The following is a 17,101-nucleotide window of genomic DNA, read 5'->3' as shown; positions in this document are numbered from 1 at the left end:
TTGGGATGCTGATGGCAGTAGATGCAAGAGTCTTGGAGAGTGGGGCAGGTATGTAGTCTGTAGGGGACGAGGGAGCTTGGGAAGTGCATCATTTGTTGTTTATTGATGACACAGCAATGGTGGTGGTAGATTTGAGTGAAAAACAGCAGATGGTGACTAAGTTCAGAAGTGTGTGTGAAAGGAGGAAGTTAAGAGTAAATGTGAATAAAAGCAAGGTTATTAGTTTAATAAGGGTAGAGGGAGAAGTTAGATGCAGAGTAAGTTTGAATGAAGAAAATTTGGAGGAAGTGAAGTGTTTTATATACCTGGAAATGGACAGGACAAGAAATGGAACCAAGGATGCAGAAGTGAGTCCAGGTGTGGGTGAGGTGGTGAAAGTTGTGGGAGCATTGAAGAATATGTGAAAAAGGAGATCGTTATCTGGGAGGGCAAAAATGGGTATGTTTGAAGGTATAGTAGTCCCAACAATGTTGTTTGGATGCAAGGCATGAGCAGTAGATTAAGATGTGTGGAGGAGGGTGGAAGTGATGGAAATCATATGTTTGAGGACAATATGTTGTGTAAGGTGTTTTGATCGAGTAAGAAATGAAAGGGTGGGAAAGAGGTGTGGTAATAAAAAGGGGTTGAGGTAGTCAGAGAGGGTGTGCTAGAATGATATGGACATATGGACAGAATGAGTGTGGAGAGGTAGATAAGGGGGTTTGTGTGTCGGAAGTGAAGGAGACAAGGAGAAGGGAAGACCAAATTGGGGATGGAAGGATGAAGAGAAAAAGATTTTGAGTGATTAAGGCCTAAAGATGGAGGAAGGTGAAAGGCATGCATGGAATAGAGTAAACTGGATGTCATATACAAGGGTTGACATTTTGTCAATGGATTGAACTAGAGCATTTGAAGTGGCTGAGGGAAACCATGGAAAGGTCTGTGGGGCTTGGTAGTGGATAGGAGGCTGTGGTTTCAGTGCATTGCACATGATAACTAGAAAATGGATGTGAACAAATGCATCCTTTCTTCAACTGCCTAGAGATGCCTTGCTAATCAAATAGAGAAAAAGTTTGTTGTTGGAAGCTGTTAGAAGAAGATGTTCAAAATAAGATGATATACTTTGCAATGCAACCTGCTTATGTGTGCTACAGACCCTTTAAGTTATGCTGCTTAGCTGCCACACTTTTGAGGTATGCCAGAAGTGCTGTCAGGGATATGTGGTGAGATGAGTGGTATATATTTTATTTATTATACTTTGTCGCTGTCTCCCGCGTTTGCGAGGTAGCGCAAGGAAACAGACGAAAGAAATGGCCCAACCCCCCCCCCCCCCCCATACACATGTATATACATACGTCCACACACGCAAATATACATACCTACACAGCTTTCCATGGTTTACCCCAGACGCTTCACATGCCTTGATTCAATCCACTGACAGCACGTCAACCCCGGTATACCACATCTCTCCAATTCACTCTATTCCTTGCCCTCCTTTCACCCTCCTGCATGTTCAGGCCCCGATCACACAAAATCTTTTTCACTCCATCTTTCCACCTCCAATTTGGTCTCCCTCTTCTCCTCGTTCCCTCCACCTCCGACACATATATCCTCTTGGTCAATCTTTCCTCACTCATTCTCTCCATGTGCCCAAACCACTTCAAAACACCCTCTTCTGCTCTCTCAACCACGCTCTTTTTATTTCCACACATCTCTCTTACCCTTACGTTACTCACTCGATCAAACCACCTCACACCACACATTGTCCTCAAACATCTCATTTCCAGCACATCCATCCTCCTGCGCACAACTCTATCCATAGCGCACGCCTCGCAACCATACAACATTGTTGGAACCCCTATTCCTTCAAACATACCCATTTTTGCTTTCCGAGATAATGTTCTCGACTTCCACACATTCTTCAAGATGAGATGAGTGGTATTTTGGGATTTTTTTTCATGAAGAAATATGATTACTAAGGGTTTTCATTACAAATATCTTGTTTTTATAGTTTAACAACTTCACATAATGCAAGGGCTTTTATACAGGTCTCCTTGTTATTTTCATAGAGACTGGGTCTCCTTGACATTTCCATACTGACTGACTAGTGCATGAAAAAACTCAAGCTGTTGCATTCAGTAACATTAACAGGTTGCCACCACAAGCATTAATAGCTGCATTCTGCTTCAGAGCAGAGATGGGCAATTCTAGAGTTTTGCTCATACATGTAGTAGTTGCTCTGAACAGAAAAATAGAATACTATGATGTATGCACAGTTACTGCGGTGAGAGGTTTTGTATGAGCTGACACTTTCTCATCTGTGTTTTGGATGTCACTTCTCTTTACAATGTTACAGAAACAGTCAACATATGACTGATCACATACTCCTTAACTGTTCTGTATTTACCTCAAACCAATAGCACAGGGCATCACACTTCTTGACATGTTCCGACCTGATGGGCATACACTATCATGCAGAAGGTCTGTATAAGGGTTCCTGGGGCAAGAAAGTAGTTAATATTATAACATTATCATAATTTTTTTATTCCTTACTTTTCCCTGGGGATAGGGGAGAAAGAATGCTTCCCATGTATTCCCTGCATGTCATAAAAGGCGACTAAAAGGGGAGGGAGCAGATGGCTGGAAATCTTCCCCTCCTGTTTTTTTGATTTTCCAAAAGAAGGAACAAAGAAGGGGGCCAAGTGAGGTTATTCCCTCTGAGGCTGTCCTCTATTCTTAACACTACCTCGCTAACATGGGAAATGGTGAATATGTATGAAAAAAAATTCCTGCCATTTTCTGTGTAGTGAGATAGCATCAGGAACAGATGAAGAATAGCCTCTTTTGTTTACATTTTCTCTTTGGCTGTCGTGGAGAGTGTACCAAAATCAGTGTTCTCTCTCCATAGCCAAGCCTCACAGACCCTTTTGTGGTTTTCTTTCACCTTCATCTGGACTGGTTCAGCTTATTGATACCATGCTTCCCCTGTACACCAGTTTCCTCCAGTTTGCATTATCTCACTCCTGCATGTTCAGACCCCAATAGCTCAAAGCATCTTTTGTTCCATCCTTTCATTATCCTTTCAGTTTCCCCTTCCCTGTGCTCCCTTCACTTCTAACTCATTTATTATATTAGTCAGCCTTCTTCCTTCATCCATGCTTATTTCCAAACTATTCCTGTACACCCTGTTCTGCACGCTCAGTAACCTCTCACTTACACTCATTCTTTGTACAATCAACCCACATTACACTACATCTTGTCCTCAAGTGTTTCACTTAATAAAATATTCATCCTCTTCCTTTCTTTTTTTATTTTGGGCCCACAACTTGTACCCAGACAGCACTACTGGGGCTACTGTACCAGCAGACCCTCTTTTCATGCACTCCTCATTGCACTTACCATTGCACCCCCCCCATCCCACTCACCATGGTTTATGGTTTACTTCATTTCCCATGGTTCCATCTGCTGCTGTGTCTCATCTCAGGTATCTAAAACACCCCACATTCTCTGGATTATCTCCATACAGACTTACAATCAAACCCTCTTGTCTCTTCCCCCTGCTGAACTGCAAAACCTTATTTTTTTAACATTAACTTTAAACTTCTTCCTTTCACACACTCCCAAAATCAGACACCAGCTTCTGTAGTTCTTGTATGCATCTGGCATGAAAGTCATCTGCAAATAGCAGCTGACACCTCACAAGCCCCTCGTCCCCAGCATACTGTAGAGGCTGATCCATCAATAACCACAGAGATAGTTTGGCCCAAGAGGAAGCTAGATATGAGGGTGGAAAGTGAGGGAGGGAAGCCAAAAGAGGGGAATCTAAGGATGAGTCCCCATTGCCGCACCCCTGTCAGAAGTTTGGATATATTAAGAGCAACTAAATAGGATTCCCCTAAATCTTTTGGGGATTAAGAACAAACGATAGTAAGATAGGAAAGAATATCACTCGTGGATCTCACCACATGGAAGCCACACTAGTAATGAAAGAGGAGGTTGTGAGATTCAAGATATCTAAGGATATGGGAGTTAAGGAGGGATTCAGAGACTTTTGGAAAGCAGTTGTTCATGCAACAGGACAATAGTTAGAGGGGCTAGAAATATCATCCTTCTTAGGGATAGGATTTATCAACACATGCCTCCAGGAAGAAGGAAAAGTTCTGGTTTTTAACCAGAAATAGAACAGGTGATGTGTAAGTTTGAAGGTATGCTCTTTCTGTAAACAGGAATGGGTGTCAGGTCCATAAACCTTGCTTGTGTCCAGAGAGGGAAGTACTTTTTGGACAGGTCAAAAAGAGATTACAGGGAGGGGCATAGGATTAGTAAGAGGAACATCAGGAGGTGAAAGAATGTTAGAGTCATCCAAAGTAGAGTTAGAGGAGAAAAGGAACGAAAGAGAATTGCTTTTTCTGTGAGAAAGACAGCTACAGCACCATCAGAACAGAAAAGAGAAGGAAAGTTGGAGCAACAGAAGTTGTTTGCAGTGCCCTTAGCTGAAGACCAGAAAGACCTATCACTAGATGAAGAGGAGAGGTTATTGTACTTCCTTTGAATTAAGGAACCCTTTGCCTGGGGATAGGGGAGAAAGAATACTTCCCACACATTTCCCGCATGCCGTAGAACACGACTAAAGGGGATGGGAGCGGGGGCTAGAAACCCTCCCCACTCGTATCTTAACTTTCTAAAAGGGGAAACAGAAGGAGTCATGCGGGGAGTGCTCATCCTCCTCGAAGGCTCAGGTTGGGATGTCTAAATGTGTGTGGATGTAACCAAGATGAGAAAAAAGGAGAGATAGGTTGTATGTCTGAGGGAAGGAGCCTGGATGTGTTGGCTCTGAGCGAAACGAAGCTCAAGGGTAAAGGGGAAGAGTGGCTTGGGAATTTTGGGAGAAAAGGCAGGGGTTCGTGAGAGGACAAGAGCAAAGGAAGGAGTAGCACTACTCCTGACACAGTTGTGGGATTATGTGATAGAGTGTAAGAAAGTAGACTAGATTGATGTAGGTAAAACTGAAAATGGGCATGAGAAGAAAGGTCATGAGAGGCAAGTGTTTTGGGAGCAGCTGAGTGAGTGTGTTAGCAGTTTTGATGCACGAGAGTGGGTTATGGTAATGGGTGATTTGAATGCAAAGGTGAGTAATATGGCAGTTGAGGGAAAAATTGGTGTACATAGGGAGTTCAGTGTTGTAAATGGAAATGGTGAAGAGCTTGTAGATTTGTATGCTGAAAAAGAACTGGTGATTGGGAATTCCTGGTTTAAAAAGAGAGATATACATAAGTATATGTATTTCAGTAGGAGAGATGGCCTGAGAGCATTATTGAAGTACATGTTAATTGATATGCATGTGAAAGAGAGACTTTTGGATGTTAATGTGCTGAGAGGTGCAAATGGAGGAATGTCTGATCATTATCTTGTGGAGGGAAAGTTGAAGATTTGTAGAAATTTTCAGAAAAGAAGAGAGAATGTTGTGGTGAAGAGAGTGGTGAGAGAGTGGAAGGAGACTTGTTTGAGGGAGTACCAGGAGAGACTGAGTGCAGAATGGAAAAAGGTGAGAGCAAAGGATGTAAGAGGAGTGGGGGAGAAATGGGATGTATTTAGGGAAGCAGTGATGGCTTGTACAAAAGATGCTTGTGGCATGAGAGCATGGGAGGTGGGCAGATTAGAAAGGGTAGTGAGTGGTGGGATGAAGAAGTAAGATTATTAGTGAAAGAGAAGAGAGAGGCATTTGGACGTGTTTTGCAGGGAAATATTACAAATGAGTGGGAGATGTATAAAAGAAAGAGGCAGGAGGTCAAGAGAAAAGTGCAAGAGGTGAAAAAGAGGGCAAATGAGAGTTGGGGTGAGAGAGTATCATTAAATTTTAGGGAGAATAAAAAGATGTTTTGGAAGGGGGTAAATAAAGTGTGTAAGACAAGAGAACAAATGGGAACATCGGTGAAGGGGGCTGATGAGGAGGTGATAACAAGTAGTGGTGATGTGAGAAAGAGATGGAGTGAGTATTTTGAAGGTTTGTTGAATGTTTGATGATGAGTGGCAGATATTGGATGTTTTGGTTGAGGTGGTGTGCAAATTGAGAGGGTCAGGGAGAATGATTTGGTAAACAGAGAAGAGGTAATGAAAGCTTTGCGGAAGATGAAAACCAGCAAGGCTGCAGGTTTGGATGGTATTGCAGTGGAATTTATTAAAAAAGGGGGTGACTGTGTTGTAGACTGGTTTGTGAGGATAGTCAATGTGTGTAAGCCTCATGGTGAAGAGCTTGGTGGAATGCATGCATGGTGCAATTGTTCAAATTACAGAGGTATAAGTTTGTTGAGTATTTCTGGGAAATTATATGGGAGGGTATTGATTGAGAGGGTGGAGGCATGTACAGAGCATCAGATTGGGGAAGAGCAGTATGGCTTCAGAAGTGGTAGAGGATGTGTGGATCAGGTGTTTGCTTTGAAGACTGTATGTGAGAAATACCAGGAAAAACAAATGGATTTGTATGTAGCATTTATGGATCTGGAGAAGGCATATGATAGAGTTGATAGACATGCTCTGTAGAAGGTATTATGAGTACATTGTGTGGGAGGCAAGTTGCTAGAAGCAGTGAAAAGATTGTATCGAGGATGTAAGGCATGTGTAAAAGTAGGAAGAGAGAAAAGTGATTGGTTTTCGGTGAATGTTGGTTTGCGGCAGGGGTGCGTGATGTCTCCATGGTTGTTTAATATGTTTATGGATGGGGTTGTTAGGGAGGTGAATGGAAGAGTTTTGGAGAGAGAGGCAAGTATGCAGTCTGTTGTGTATGAGAGAGCTTGGGAAGTGAGTCAGTTGTTGTTTGCTGATGATACAGCACTGGTGGCTGATTCGTGTGAGAAACTGCAGAAGCTGGTGACTGAGTTTGGTAAAGTGTGTGAAAGAAGAAAGCTGAGAGTAAATGTGAATAAGAGCAAGGTTATTAGGTACAGTAGGGTTCAGGGACAATTCAATTGGGAGGTAAGTTTGAATGGAGAAAAACTGGAGGAAGTGAAGTGTTTTAGATATCTAGGAGTGGGTTTGGCAGCGGATGGAACCATGGAAGCGGAAGTGAGTCACAGGGTGGGGGGAGGGGGCAAAATTTCTGGGAGTGTTGAAAAATGTGTGGAAGGCGAGAACATCATCTCAGAGAGCAAAAATGGGTATGTTTGAAGGAATAGTGGTTCCAACAGTGTTATATGGTTGCGAGGCATGGGCTATAGATAAGGTTGTGCGGAGGAGGGTGGATGTGTTGAAAATGAGATGTTTGAGGACAGTGTGTGATGTGAGGTGATTTGATCGAGTAAGTAATGAAAGAGTAAGAGAAATGTGTGGTGATAGAAAAATTGTGGTTGAGAGAGCAGAAGAGGGTGTATTTAAATGGTTTGGTCACATGCAGAGAATGAGTAAGGAAAGATTGACTAAGAGGATATATATGTCAAAGGTGGAGGGAATGAGGAGAAGTGGGATACCAAATTGGAGGTGGAAGGATGGAGTGAAAAAGATTTTGAGTGATCGGGGCCTGAACATGCAAGAGGGTGAAAGGCTTGCAAGGGATAGAGTGAATTGGAATGATGTGGTATACCGGGGTCAACGTGCTGTCAATGGATTGAACCAGGGTATGTGAAGTGTCTGGGGTAAACCATGGAAAGTTATGTGGGACCTGGATGTACAAAGGGAGCTGTGGTTTTCGGTGCATTATGCATGACAACTAGAGAGTGAATGTGAACAAATGTGGCCTTTGTTGTCTGTTCCTAGCGCTACTTCGAAGGCGTGCAGGGGAGGGGGTTGTCATTTCATGTGTGGCAGGATGGCGACAGGAATGAATAAAGGCAACAAGTATGAATTATGTATATATGTATATATGTATATGTCTGTGTATGTATATGTTGAGATGTATAGGTATGTATATGTGCATGTGGATGTATATGTATATGCATGTGTATGTGGGTGGGTTGGGCCATTCTTTCCTCTGTTTCCTTGCACTACCTCGCTAACGCAGGAGACAGTGACAAAGTATAGTAAATAAAAATAAATGAATAAATTTGCCTCATTGATAACATATGTACCATCAGAACAGAAAAGAGAAGGAAAGGTAGAGTGACAGAAGTTGTTTTCAGTGCCCTTAGCTAAAGACCAGAAAGACCTATCATTGGATGAAGAGAAGAGGTTATTGTACTTCCTGTGAATTAAGGAACCCTTAGCCTCATGGATAACATGCTTATTGTGATTACAAGTAACGATTGATACTGAATGGGAGTTGTAGGAAGGAGAGTTTTCCAAACCCAATATGCCTGATTCTTTGCCTGAATGGTCTCAGAACATGAACAGTTGAACCATGGATTGGAAGTAGTGGTTGTCTTGGAGGAAGAGGAGATAAATCCTTCCATTTCTGTAACAATAACCTCTTCTGTGTGTTTAGCTAAGACAGAAGATTCACCACAAAAGAGAAAGTCAGAAATTTTTTTATAAGGTATTCCGGTCAGCTTTGTTGGGGTGCCAATATTCACATTTAGAAGGGGCTGTTGGAGGGGGAGTTGCCATTAGAAGAGATACATTTCTGAGGTTTTGGTCAGATAGACCAATTTGGGGTGAGATTCTGTAGCTACAGCACAAAGGATTAGAGATGACTGATCCAGAATATTAGGAGAGTATTCACAGCTGTCAGGAATATGGGTGGGGTTTGTGATGATTTGCTCTAGATCATTGAGAATGAGGAACAAAAGGACTTCAACTCCTCCACCATCCATGTAGGAGGAATTCAACTATTCCTAATGGTAAATGTTAAAGTCCCCAATATAGAGAAATTAGGCTTGCCAGTGAGAGGATGTCTTGGCCTCATGGCAGGAGTTCAGGTAGTCAAAAATGTTATAAAATTTGTAGAATCAGAAGAGCAGTAGGAAAACAAAGGAAAACAGTGGTAGTTGAGAGACAGACCTTGAGGCATGTAACATCAAAGTTTAGCGACCTAAGGTGACGAGGCATGCCACAGATGTCTTGATGTTGGAATAAGCACCAACTTCATCTTTGAACTGAGTTATGAGAGAAAATTATAGTTGGATACGAGAAAGGGGCTTAAGAGAACATCACTAGGTAGTTGGGTCTCAGAAAGAAGTAAGATATTAGGAGAGGTACTAGACAGATGGTACTGAACAGAAGAGAGATAACTAGAAAGACTAGGAATGTTAATATATTAGAGAAAGGTGATAGGAGGGGCCAGTACTACTACTATCTGAGCCCTCCTTTTCATTTAGTCAGGAGGGAACCTAGAGATTTTTAGCACCTCATTATGCCAAGAACAAGAGGCCACAAGTTTGTTGACATTTTCATGATTACACTTAAAAATGATTGTGCAGACAAGAGATGGCAAGAGAAATATATGTGAAGAAAACTTGTGAAATTTGGTTGGTTGTATCATACTTCTAAGGAGAAGATTGCAGGATTAGCCTGGTATTCCTATTTTGATAAGACAGAAAGTAGACCATCAATCCCAACAAAGGGTTTCTGGATGGCTGCTGTCAAGAGCTTACTACCTAAGGGATTGCTCCAAGGGTAGGGAATGGGATGTTCCTTGAGTTAGCTGGGGTATTGGGAGGGGCCAGTATGTACCATCTAAGCCCTCCTTCTTGCTGGCAGCAGAGTCACACAAGAAAGTGAAGTCATAGTAGTATACATTAAGTTAGATGTTTAAGAACAATGTGTGAGGGGTTACTCAAACAAGAAATGATGAGGTAAAAGAGAGATGTGATAGAAAGAGGAATATATATGAGAGCTGAAGGGGTGCACTGAAATGATCTGGGCATATGGAGTGGATGAATGAGGAAAAGATGACAGTGAAAATGTACAAGTCAGAAGTAGAGGGAACAAGCAAAAGTGGGAAACCAAGGAGGAGGTGGCAAGATTGAGTGAAAGATGCTTTGAAGACTAGGGGCCTGAACATGCAGTAGGGTGTGAGGCATGGAAAATTGAGCAGATTGGAGTGTTGTGGTTTACAGGGGTTCATGTGCAGTCAGTGGGCTGAACCACGGCATGTGAAGCATTGGGGAACTACTAGAAAATTTATTGTGCATGATTGTGGATAGGAAGCTCTGCTTTTGGTGTAGTATACATGACAGCTACAGAGTGAATGTGAGTGAATGAGGCCTTTTCTTCATCAGTTCTTGGTGTTACCTTGCTGATGCAGGATATGGTGAATATGTATGAAAAAAGAATGTTTTGCTTTTGTGTATATTGGGTGTGCAGGGTTTTATGAGAATAGGTTGCTACATATCCCAGGGGATAGGGGAGAAAGAATACTTCCCACATATTCCCTGCGTGTGGTAGAAGGCGACCAAAAGGGATGGGAGCAGGGGGCTGGAAATCCTCCCCTCCTGTTTTTTTTTCAGTTTTCCAAAAGAAGGAACAGAGAATGGGGCCAGGTGAGGATATTCCCTCTAAGGCCCAGTCCTCTGTTCTTAACGCTACCTCGCTAACGTGGGAAATGGTGAATAGTATAAAAGATAAGAAAGAAGAAAGGTTGCTACAGTGTGATGCAGGGGTAAGCTTTTTCCATCTAGGAGGGTTGTTGATTAGTTATGGAGTGGTTTGGATGTGAGAGGTCTAGTAATGTTTGCAAAGAATTGGTGCCAAGTATGTTGATGTGGGATTGTATTGGAAGGATTTTTGTTTTATTGCATAAGTGTTGAGTGTTTGTGGTTGCTAGAAAAATGGTGCTTGTTCTGAGGGCTGTTTTGTGTGGTTTACAAGTTTGTTGTATTTGTATGATCTAGTTTTGTGTTATTCTTTGGTTAAAAGAGTGACTGAATGCATATGTGGAGATGTAGGCATTCTGTTTTGAGTGAGCTATTGTTTCATTTATATATTACAGTGTTGCATGTTTGGTTTTTACTGTGGTGTTAGGGTAAGGTCATCTGCTTATAAAAGGACCTACATCTTAAGGGGGCTAGAGGCAATGGGAGGTCATGTGGGATGAGATGAAAGTGTTTTTTTTCTCACACTTGTTTGTGGTTTTCTGTATGAGCAAAGGAGCATGAGGAACTGAGGAAGAAATGGTCTCATTTACTCACATCCATTCTTTAGCTGTCATGTGTAATACACCAAAATCAGAGCCCCCTGTCTAAGGATAAGGAAATATTTAGCAAGCTTTTCATATAGTGAGTCAGTTGTTGTTCACTGATGATACAGTGCTGGTGGCTGATTCATGTGAGAAACTGCAGAAGCTGGTGACTGAGTTTGGTAAAGTGTGTGAAAGAAGAAAGTTAAGAGTAAATGTGAATAAGAGCAAGGTTATTAGGTACAGTAGGGTTGAGGGTCAAGTCAATTGGGAGGTAATTTTGAATGGAGAAAAACTGGAGGAAGTAAAGTGTTTTAGATATCTGGGAGTGGATCTGGCAGCGGATGGAACCATGGAAGCGGAAGTGAATCATAGGGTGGGGGAGGGGGCGAAAATCCTGGGAGCCTTGAAGAATGTGTGGAAGTCGAGAACATTATCTTGGAAAGGAAAAATGGGTATGTTTGAAGGAATAGTGGTTCCAACAATGTTGTATGGTTGCGAGGCGTGGGCTATGGATAGAGTTGTGCGCAGGAGGGTGGATGTGCTGGAAATGAAATGTTTGAGGACAGTGTGTGGTGTGAGGTGGTTTGATCGAGTAAGTAATGTAAGGGTATGAGAGATGTGTGGAAATAAAAAGAGCGTGGTTGAGAGAGCAGAAGAGGGTGTTTTGAAATGGTTTGGGCACATGGAGAGAATGAGTGAGGAAAGATTGACCAAGAGGATGTATGTGTCGGAGGTGGAGGGAACGAGGAGAAGTGGGAGACCAAATTGGAGGTGGAAAGATGGAGTGAAAAAGATTTTGAGTGATCGGGGCCTGAACATGCAGGAGGGTGAAAGGCGGGCAAGGAATAGAGTGAATTGGATCGATGTGGTATACCGGGGTTGACGTGTTGTCAGTGGATTGAATCAGGGCATGTGAAGCGTCTGAGGTAAACCATGGAGAGTTGTGTGGGGCCTGGATGTGGAAAGGGAGCTGTGGTTTCGGGCATTATTGCATGACAGCTAGAGACTGAGTGTGAACGAATGGGGCCTTTGTTGTCTTTTCCTAGCACTACCTCGCACACATGAGGGGGAAGGGGGATGGTATTCCATGTGTGGCGAGGTGGCGATGGGAATGAATAAAGGCAGACAGTGTGAATTGTGTGCATGGGTATATATGTATGTGTCTGTGTGTGTATATATATGTGTACATTGAGATGTATAGGTATGTATATTTGCGTGTGTGGACGTGTATGTATATACATGTGTATGGGGGTGGGTTGGGCCATTTCTTCCGTCTGTTTCCTTGCGCTACCTCGCAAAAGCGGGAGACAGCGACAAAGCAAAATATATTTTCATATACTAACTACATAAGGTCAGCATGAGCGTATGCTTTTCAAGTTTAGTCACCACACTTAAAGAAGCACATAGAACCAATAGAGAAGGTCCAGAGAAGAGCAACAGAGATGGTACCAGAATTGTGAGAGCTAAGTTAAATTTTCCCTCCTTGGGAGAGAGAAGAGTGAGAGGGGGTGACCTGACCAAATCCTTAACACTTTTCAAAACAGGTTGATTATGTGGACAGTGAACAGTTCTTGAAGAGATGTAGGGATGGAGCAACTAGAGGACACAAATTAAGCTAGAAACTTGTTGAACACGATGTGAAGAGGTACATTTTTAGTATAAGAGTGGTGGGTGAATGGAATAAAATGACTAAGTATATGGTTAATGCAGACAGCATACATAAATTTAAGATGTATGATAGAGAATGTTCAAGAGATAGAGCCTTATGAGTGAAAATCTACATCCCCAGAGACTTTTACATTGTTTTCCTGGTTCAGTCCAATGACAGCACATCACCCCATGTATGTTTTCCTGGTTCAGTCCAATGACAGCACATCACCCCATGTATACCACATTGCTCCAATTCACCCTATCCTTTGCATGCCTTTCACACTTCTGTATGTTCATGTCCCAAGCAATGCAAAATCTTTCCTCTCCAACCTTCCATTTCCAGTTTGGTCTCTCTCTCCTTGTTCTTTCCATTTCTGACTGACACATCCTCTTTGTCAGCTTTTTCTCACTCATTCACCTCACACAATCTTCTCTTACTATTACGACTCTCTTTTATCATATCTTATTTGATTAACCCTCAATAAACATACACTGGTGTAATTCTCAAATATTTCATTTCCAACACAGTTACCCTGTTTCTATATTTTTGTCTGAGGCCCTTGCCTTACCTCCATACAGCACTGATGGGAATACTATACCATCAAACATACTCATCTTTTCCCTTAAAGTGAGTGAGCTCTCTTTCCATACAAACATCAATGTCCCAAGATCATAACCCCTATACCCACCCTGTGGCTCACTTCAGCACCCATGGTTCCAATTACTGCCATATCCACTTCACATCCTCCAAGTTCTCTTATTCAAATTAACATTCCAAATAATCTGTCTCTCTTCACTGCTAAAACCAAATACCCTTACTTTTATTCACATTTACTCTCAACTTTTTTTACACACACACTTCCAAACTCAGATGCCAGCTTATGCAGTTTCTCACTTGAATTAGGCACCAGTGCTATAACATCAGCAAGCAACTGACGTATATTCCAGGCCATCCTAACCCCAGCAGATAGCATACCTGCTCCTCTCTCTAAGATCCTTGCGTTAATTTCCTTCACTACCCCATCCCTAAACACATTAAACAGCCATAGGGACATCACAAACTCACCTTCACCCACTCACCCTCCTCTTAACCTACTGTGCACCTGCTTTACTCCCTTGAAAATACTCCAAACTGCTTCCAGTAGCTTACCATAATGTATATTTGTAGTACCCTCCACAGAGCATTATTATCAACCCTATCCTGTCCTTTCTGCAGATCCATAAATGCCACACACAAATCCTTCAATGTTTCTTGAAGTATTTCTCACACACATTCTTCAAAGCAAACACCTGATCCACACATCCTCTACCACTCCTGAAACACTTTGTTCATCCCCATTCTGATTCTCTGTGCATGCTACCATCCTCTCAGTCACCATCATTCATACATCTTACTAGGTACACTCAGCAAACTTGTACCCCTATAATTTGAACACTCACCTTTATCCCTCTTGTCTTTATACAGTGGAACTGCACATGCATTCTGCCAATCTTGAATTCAAGCTCCTTACCATGATCCATTCAGATATTTTAAATGCTAACTCACCAGTCAACAACACAGTCACCTCCTTTCGTAAATTTGACTGCAATACCGTTCACTCCTTATGACCAGGGCTTTGTTGTGGATAGGGGCCTTTTTATTGTTTGTTCTATGTGCATTCTTGCTATTGAGGGAAATGGCAAGCAATTATGAAAACAGTTTATATGTACTGTATATGTAAGGAGGATGATTTTTACACCTCTCATAAGTAAAATCTAGCATCATTTTTTAGGATATGTTGCTTGATGAAAGAATAGAGGATTATCTGTTGTTTACATTAAAAGAACACATAGCTGACATTGAAATTGTGGCTATAAGACTTTACAGGATACTAAATATTCTTGTTATTGGTGTGGATATTTTAGTTTTGTTTTTCATGCTGCCACCCTTAAGAGAACATCTCAAATGCGTATGGTAGTTTTGGTTTTCTCACTAAAACTGATTCTTGATATATGTATCAAAACCTTCTTTAAAGCTTTTCATAATGGGTATATTCCTTTTTTTCTATGAAACCTAGACCTTTCCTTATATCGGTACAGGTACACCACTGAATTTCCGGCAACTGATGGTTCGGCACCTCCTTTAGTCTGGACAGAATTACGTGAGGGAACTTGAAATCATCGCAGCCACCATGCTAGTTTACTGGGCAGCCACAGATGGCGTTGTGTATAGGATACGCTTATTTACATTTTTCACACTGCACTGGTTGATGGTGATACCGCAATTCTGTGAGATTCCTAGCTTATTATGCTTAAATTCAACCCTAGCTAAGACATATGAGAGTGTCAGTCATGGTGTCAAACGTAAACACCAGTCCATATCAATCCAAGATAAAGTAAAACTGTTGAAAAAAAATGGACTGTGGTGTTTCAGTGCGTAAGCTGTGTGACATCTGCGGTATTGGTTCATCAACTGTTTATGATATAAAGAAACAAAGGGAAAATTATTGAAGTTCTATGCAGACCGATTCCAAGAAGCAAATGACGATTAGAAAAACTATGAAAGTTGGTAAAAGTACTGAGCATGATCGATGGTTTCGACAGCATCAGAGTGATGGAGTGGACTTGTCAGGTAGCATGGTAATGGACCAGGCTAAGTTGTTCCATAGAGAACTTGAATTACAACATGAGCTTAACCATAGTGAAGGATAGCTTCAAAGATTCAAGAAGGGTCATGGAATTTCCATGAATAAAGTGTGCAGAGAAAAGGGTCTGCAAACCATGAAGGAGCTGCTGTGTATGTGGACGAATTTGCGAAACTTGTAGCTGACGAGCACCTTAGTCCTGAGCAGGTGTATAATGAAGACGAAACTGAATTATTCTGGCGATGCACACCTAGGAATACACTAACAACAGAAGACGAAGATGACTCTACAGGATTCAAACAATGTAAGGACAGACTTACCATCTTAGGGTGCTTGAACATTTGATGTAAGGGGAGTGGGGGAGGAATGTGATGTATTTAGGGAAGCAGTGATGGCTTGCGGAAAAGATGCTTGTGGCATGAGAAGCGTGGGAGGTGGGCAGATTAGAAAGGGTAGTGAGTGGTGGGATGAAGAAGGAAGATTATTAGTGAGAGAGAAGAGAGAGACATTTGGACGATTTTTGCAGGGAAATAATGTAAATGACTGGGAGACGTATAAAAGAAAGAGGCAGAAGGTCAAGAGAAAGGTGCAAGAGGTGAAAAAGAGGGCAAATGAGAGTTGGGGTGAGAGAGTATCATTAGATTTTAAGGAGAATAAAAAGATGTTTTGGAAGGAGGTAAATAAAGTGCATAAGACAAGGGAACAAATGGGTACATCAGTGAAGGGGGCTAATGGGGAGGTGATAACAAGTAGTGGTGATGTGAGAAGGAGATGGAGTGAGTATTTTGAAAGTTTGTTGAATGTGTTAGATGATAGAGTGGCAGATATTGGATGTTTTGGTCGAGGTGGTGTGCAAAGTGAGAGGGTTAAGGAGAATGATGTGGTAAACAGAGAAGAGGTAGTAAAAGCTTTGCGGAAGATGAAAGCCGGCAAGGCTGTGGGTTTGGATGGTATTGCTGTGGAATTCATTAAAAAAGGGGGTGACTGTATTGCTGACTGGTTGGTAAGGTTATTTAATGTATGTATGACTCATTATGAGGTGCCTGAGGATTGGCGGAATGCTTGCATAGTGCCATTGTACAAAGGCAAAGGGGATAAAAGTGAGTGCTCAAATTACAGAGGTATAAGTTTGTTGAGTATTCCTGAGAAATTATATGGGAGGGTATTGATTGAGAGGGTGAAGGCATGTACAGAGCATCAGATTGGTTTCAGAAGTGGTAGAGGATGTGTGGATCAGGTGTTTGCTTTGAAGAATGTATGTGAGAAATACTTAGAAAAGCAAATGGATTTGTATGTAGCATTTATGGATCTGGAGAAGGCATGTGATAGAGTTGATAGAGATGCTCTTTGGAAGATTTTTTTTTTTTTTTTCATACTATTCACCATTTCCCGCGTTAGCGAGGTAGCGTTAAGAACAGAGGACTGGGCCTCTGGGGAAATATCCTCAACTGGCCCCCTTCTCTGTTATTTCTTTTGGAAAATTAAAAAAAAAAAACAAGAGGGGAGGATTTCCAGCCTTCCGCTCCCTCCCCTTTTAGTCGCCTTCTACGACACGCAGGGAATACGTGGGAAGTGTTCTTTCTCTCCTATCCCAGTGCTCTCACTGAATTGAACCAGGGCATGTGAAGCGTCTGGGGTAAACCATGGAAAGTTCTGTGGGGCCTGGATGTGGAAAGGGAGCTGTGGTTTTGGTACATTATACATGACAGCTAGAGACTGAGTGTGAATGAATGTGGCCTCCGTTGTATTTTCCTAGCGCTACCTTGCACACCTGCGGGGGAGGGGGTTGTCATTTCATGTG

General features: G+C 42.0%; 1 protein-coding gene across 6 annotated transcripts in view; it reads left to right on the top strand.

Moving 5' to 3' along the window:
* GrlHz (Gustatory receptor-like Holozoa) overlaps window positions 1–17,101 on the top strand; it is a 252,373-nt gene that overhangs the window by 139,865 nt on the left and 95,407 nt on the right. The window contains exon 2 of one of the 6 annotated variants that reach the window (XM_071664871.1): window positions 14,756–15,604. The exons of the other annotated variants lie outside the window; for them this stretch is intronic. Within the exon in view, the coding sequence (XP_071520972.1) occupies window positions 15,581–15,604 (24 nt within the window). The 5' untranslated portion in view covers window positions 14,756–15,580. The remainder of the gene's footprint in view (window positions 1–14,755; window positions 15,605–17,101) is intronic. 6 annotated transcript variants of the gene reach the window in all.

Source organism: Panulirus ornatus, chromosome 9 (genome assembly GCF_036320965.1).
Source record: "Panulirus ornatus isolate Po-2019 chromosome 9, ASM3632096v1, whole genome shotgun sequence".
Classification (NCBI taxonomy): domain Eukaryota; kingdom Metazoa; phylum Arthropoda; class Malacostraca; order Decapoda; family Palinuridae; genus Panulirus; species Panulirus ornatus.
Note: the sequence above shows the minus strand (reverse complement) of the source record. Positions and strands in the feature narration are given on the sequence as shown.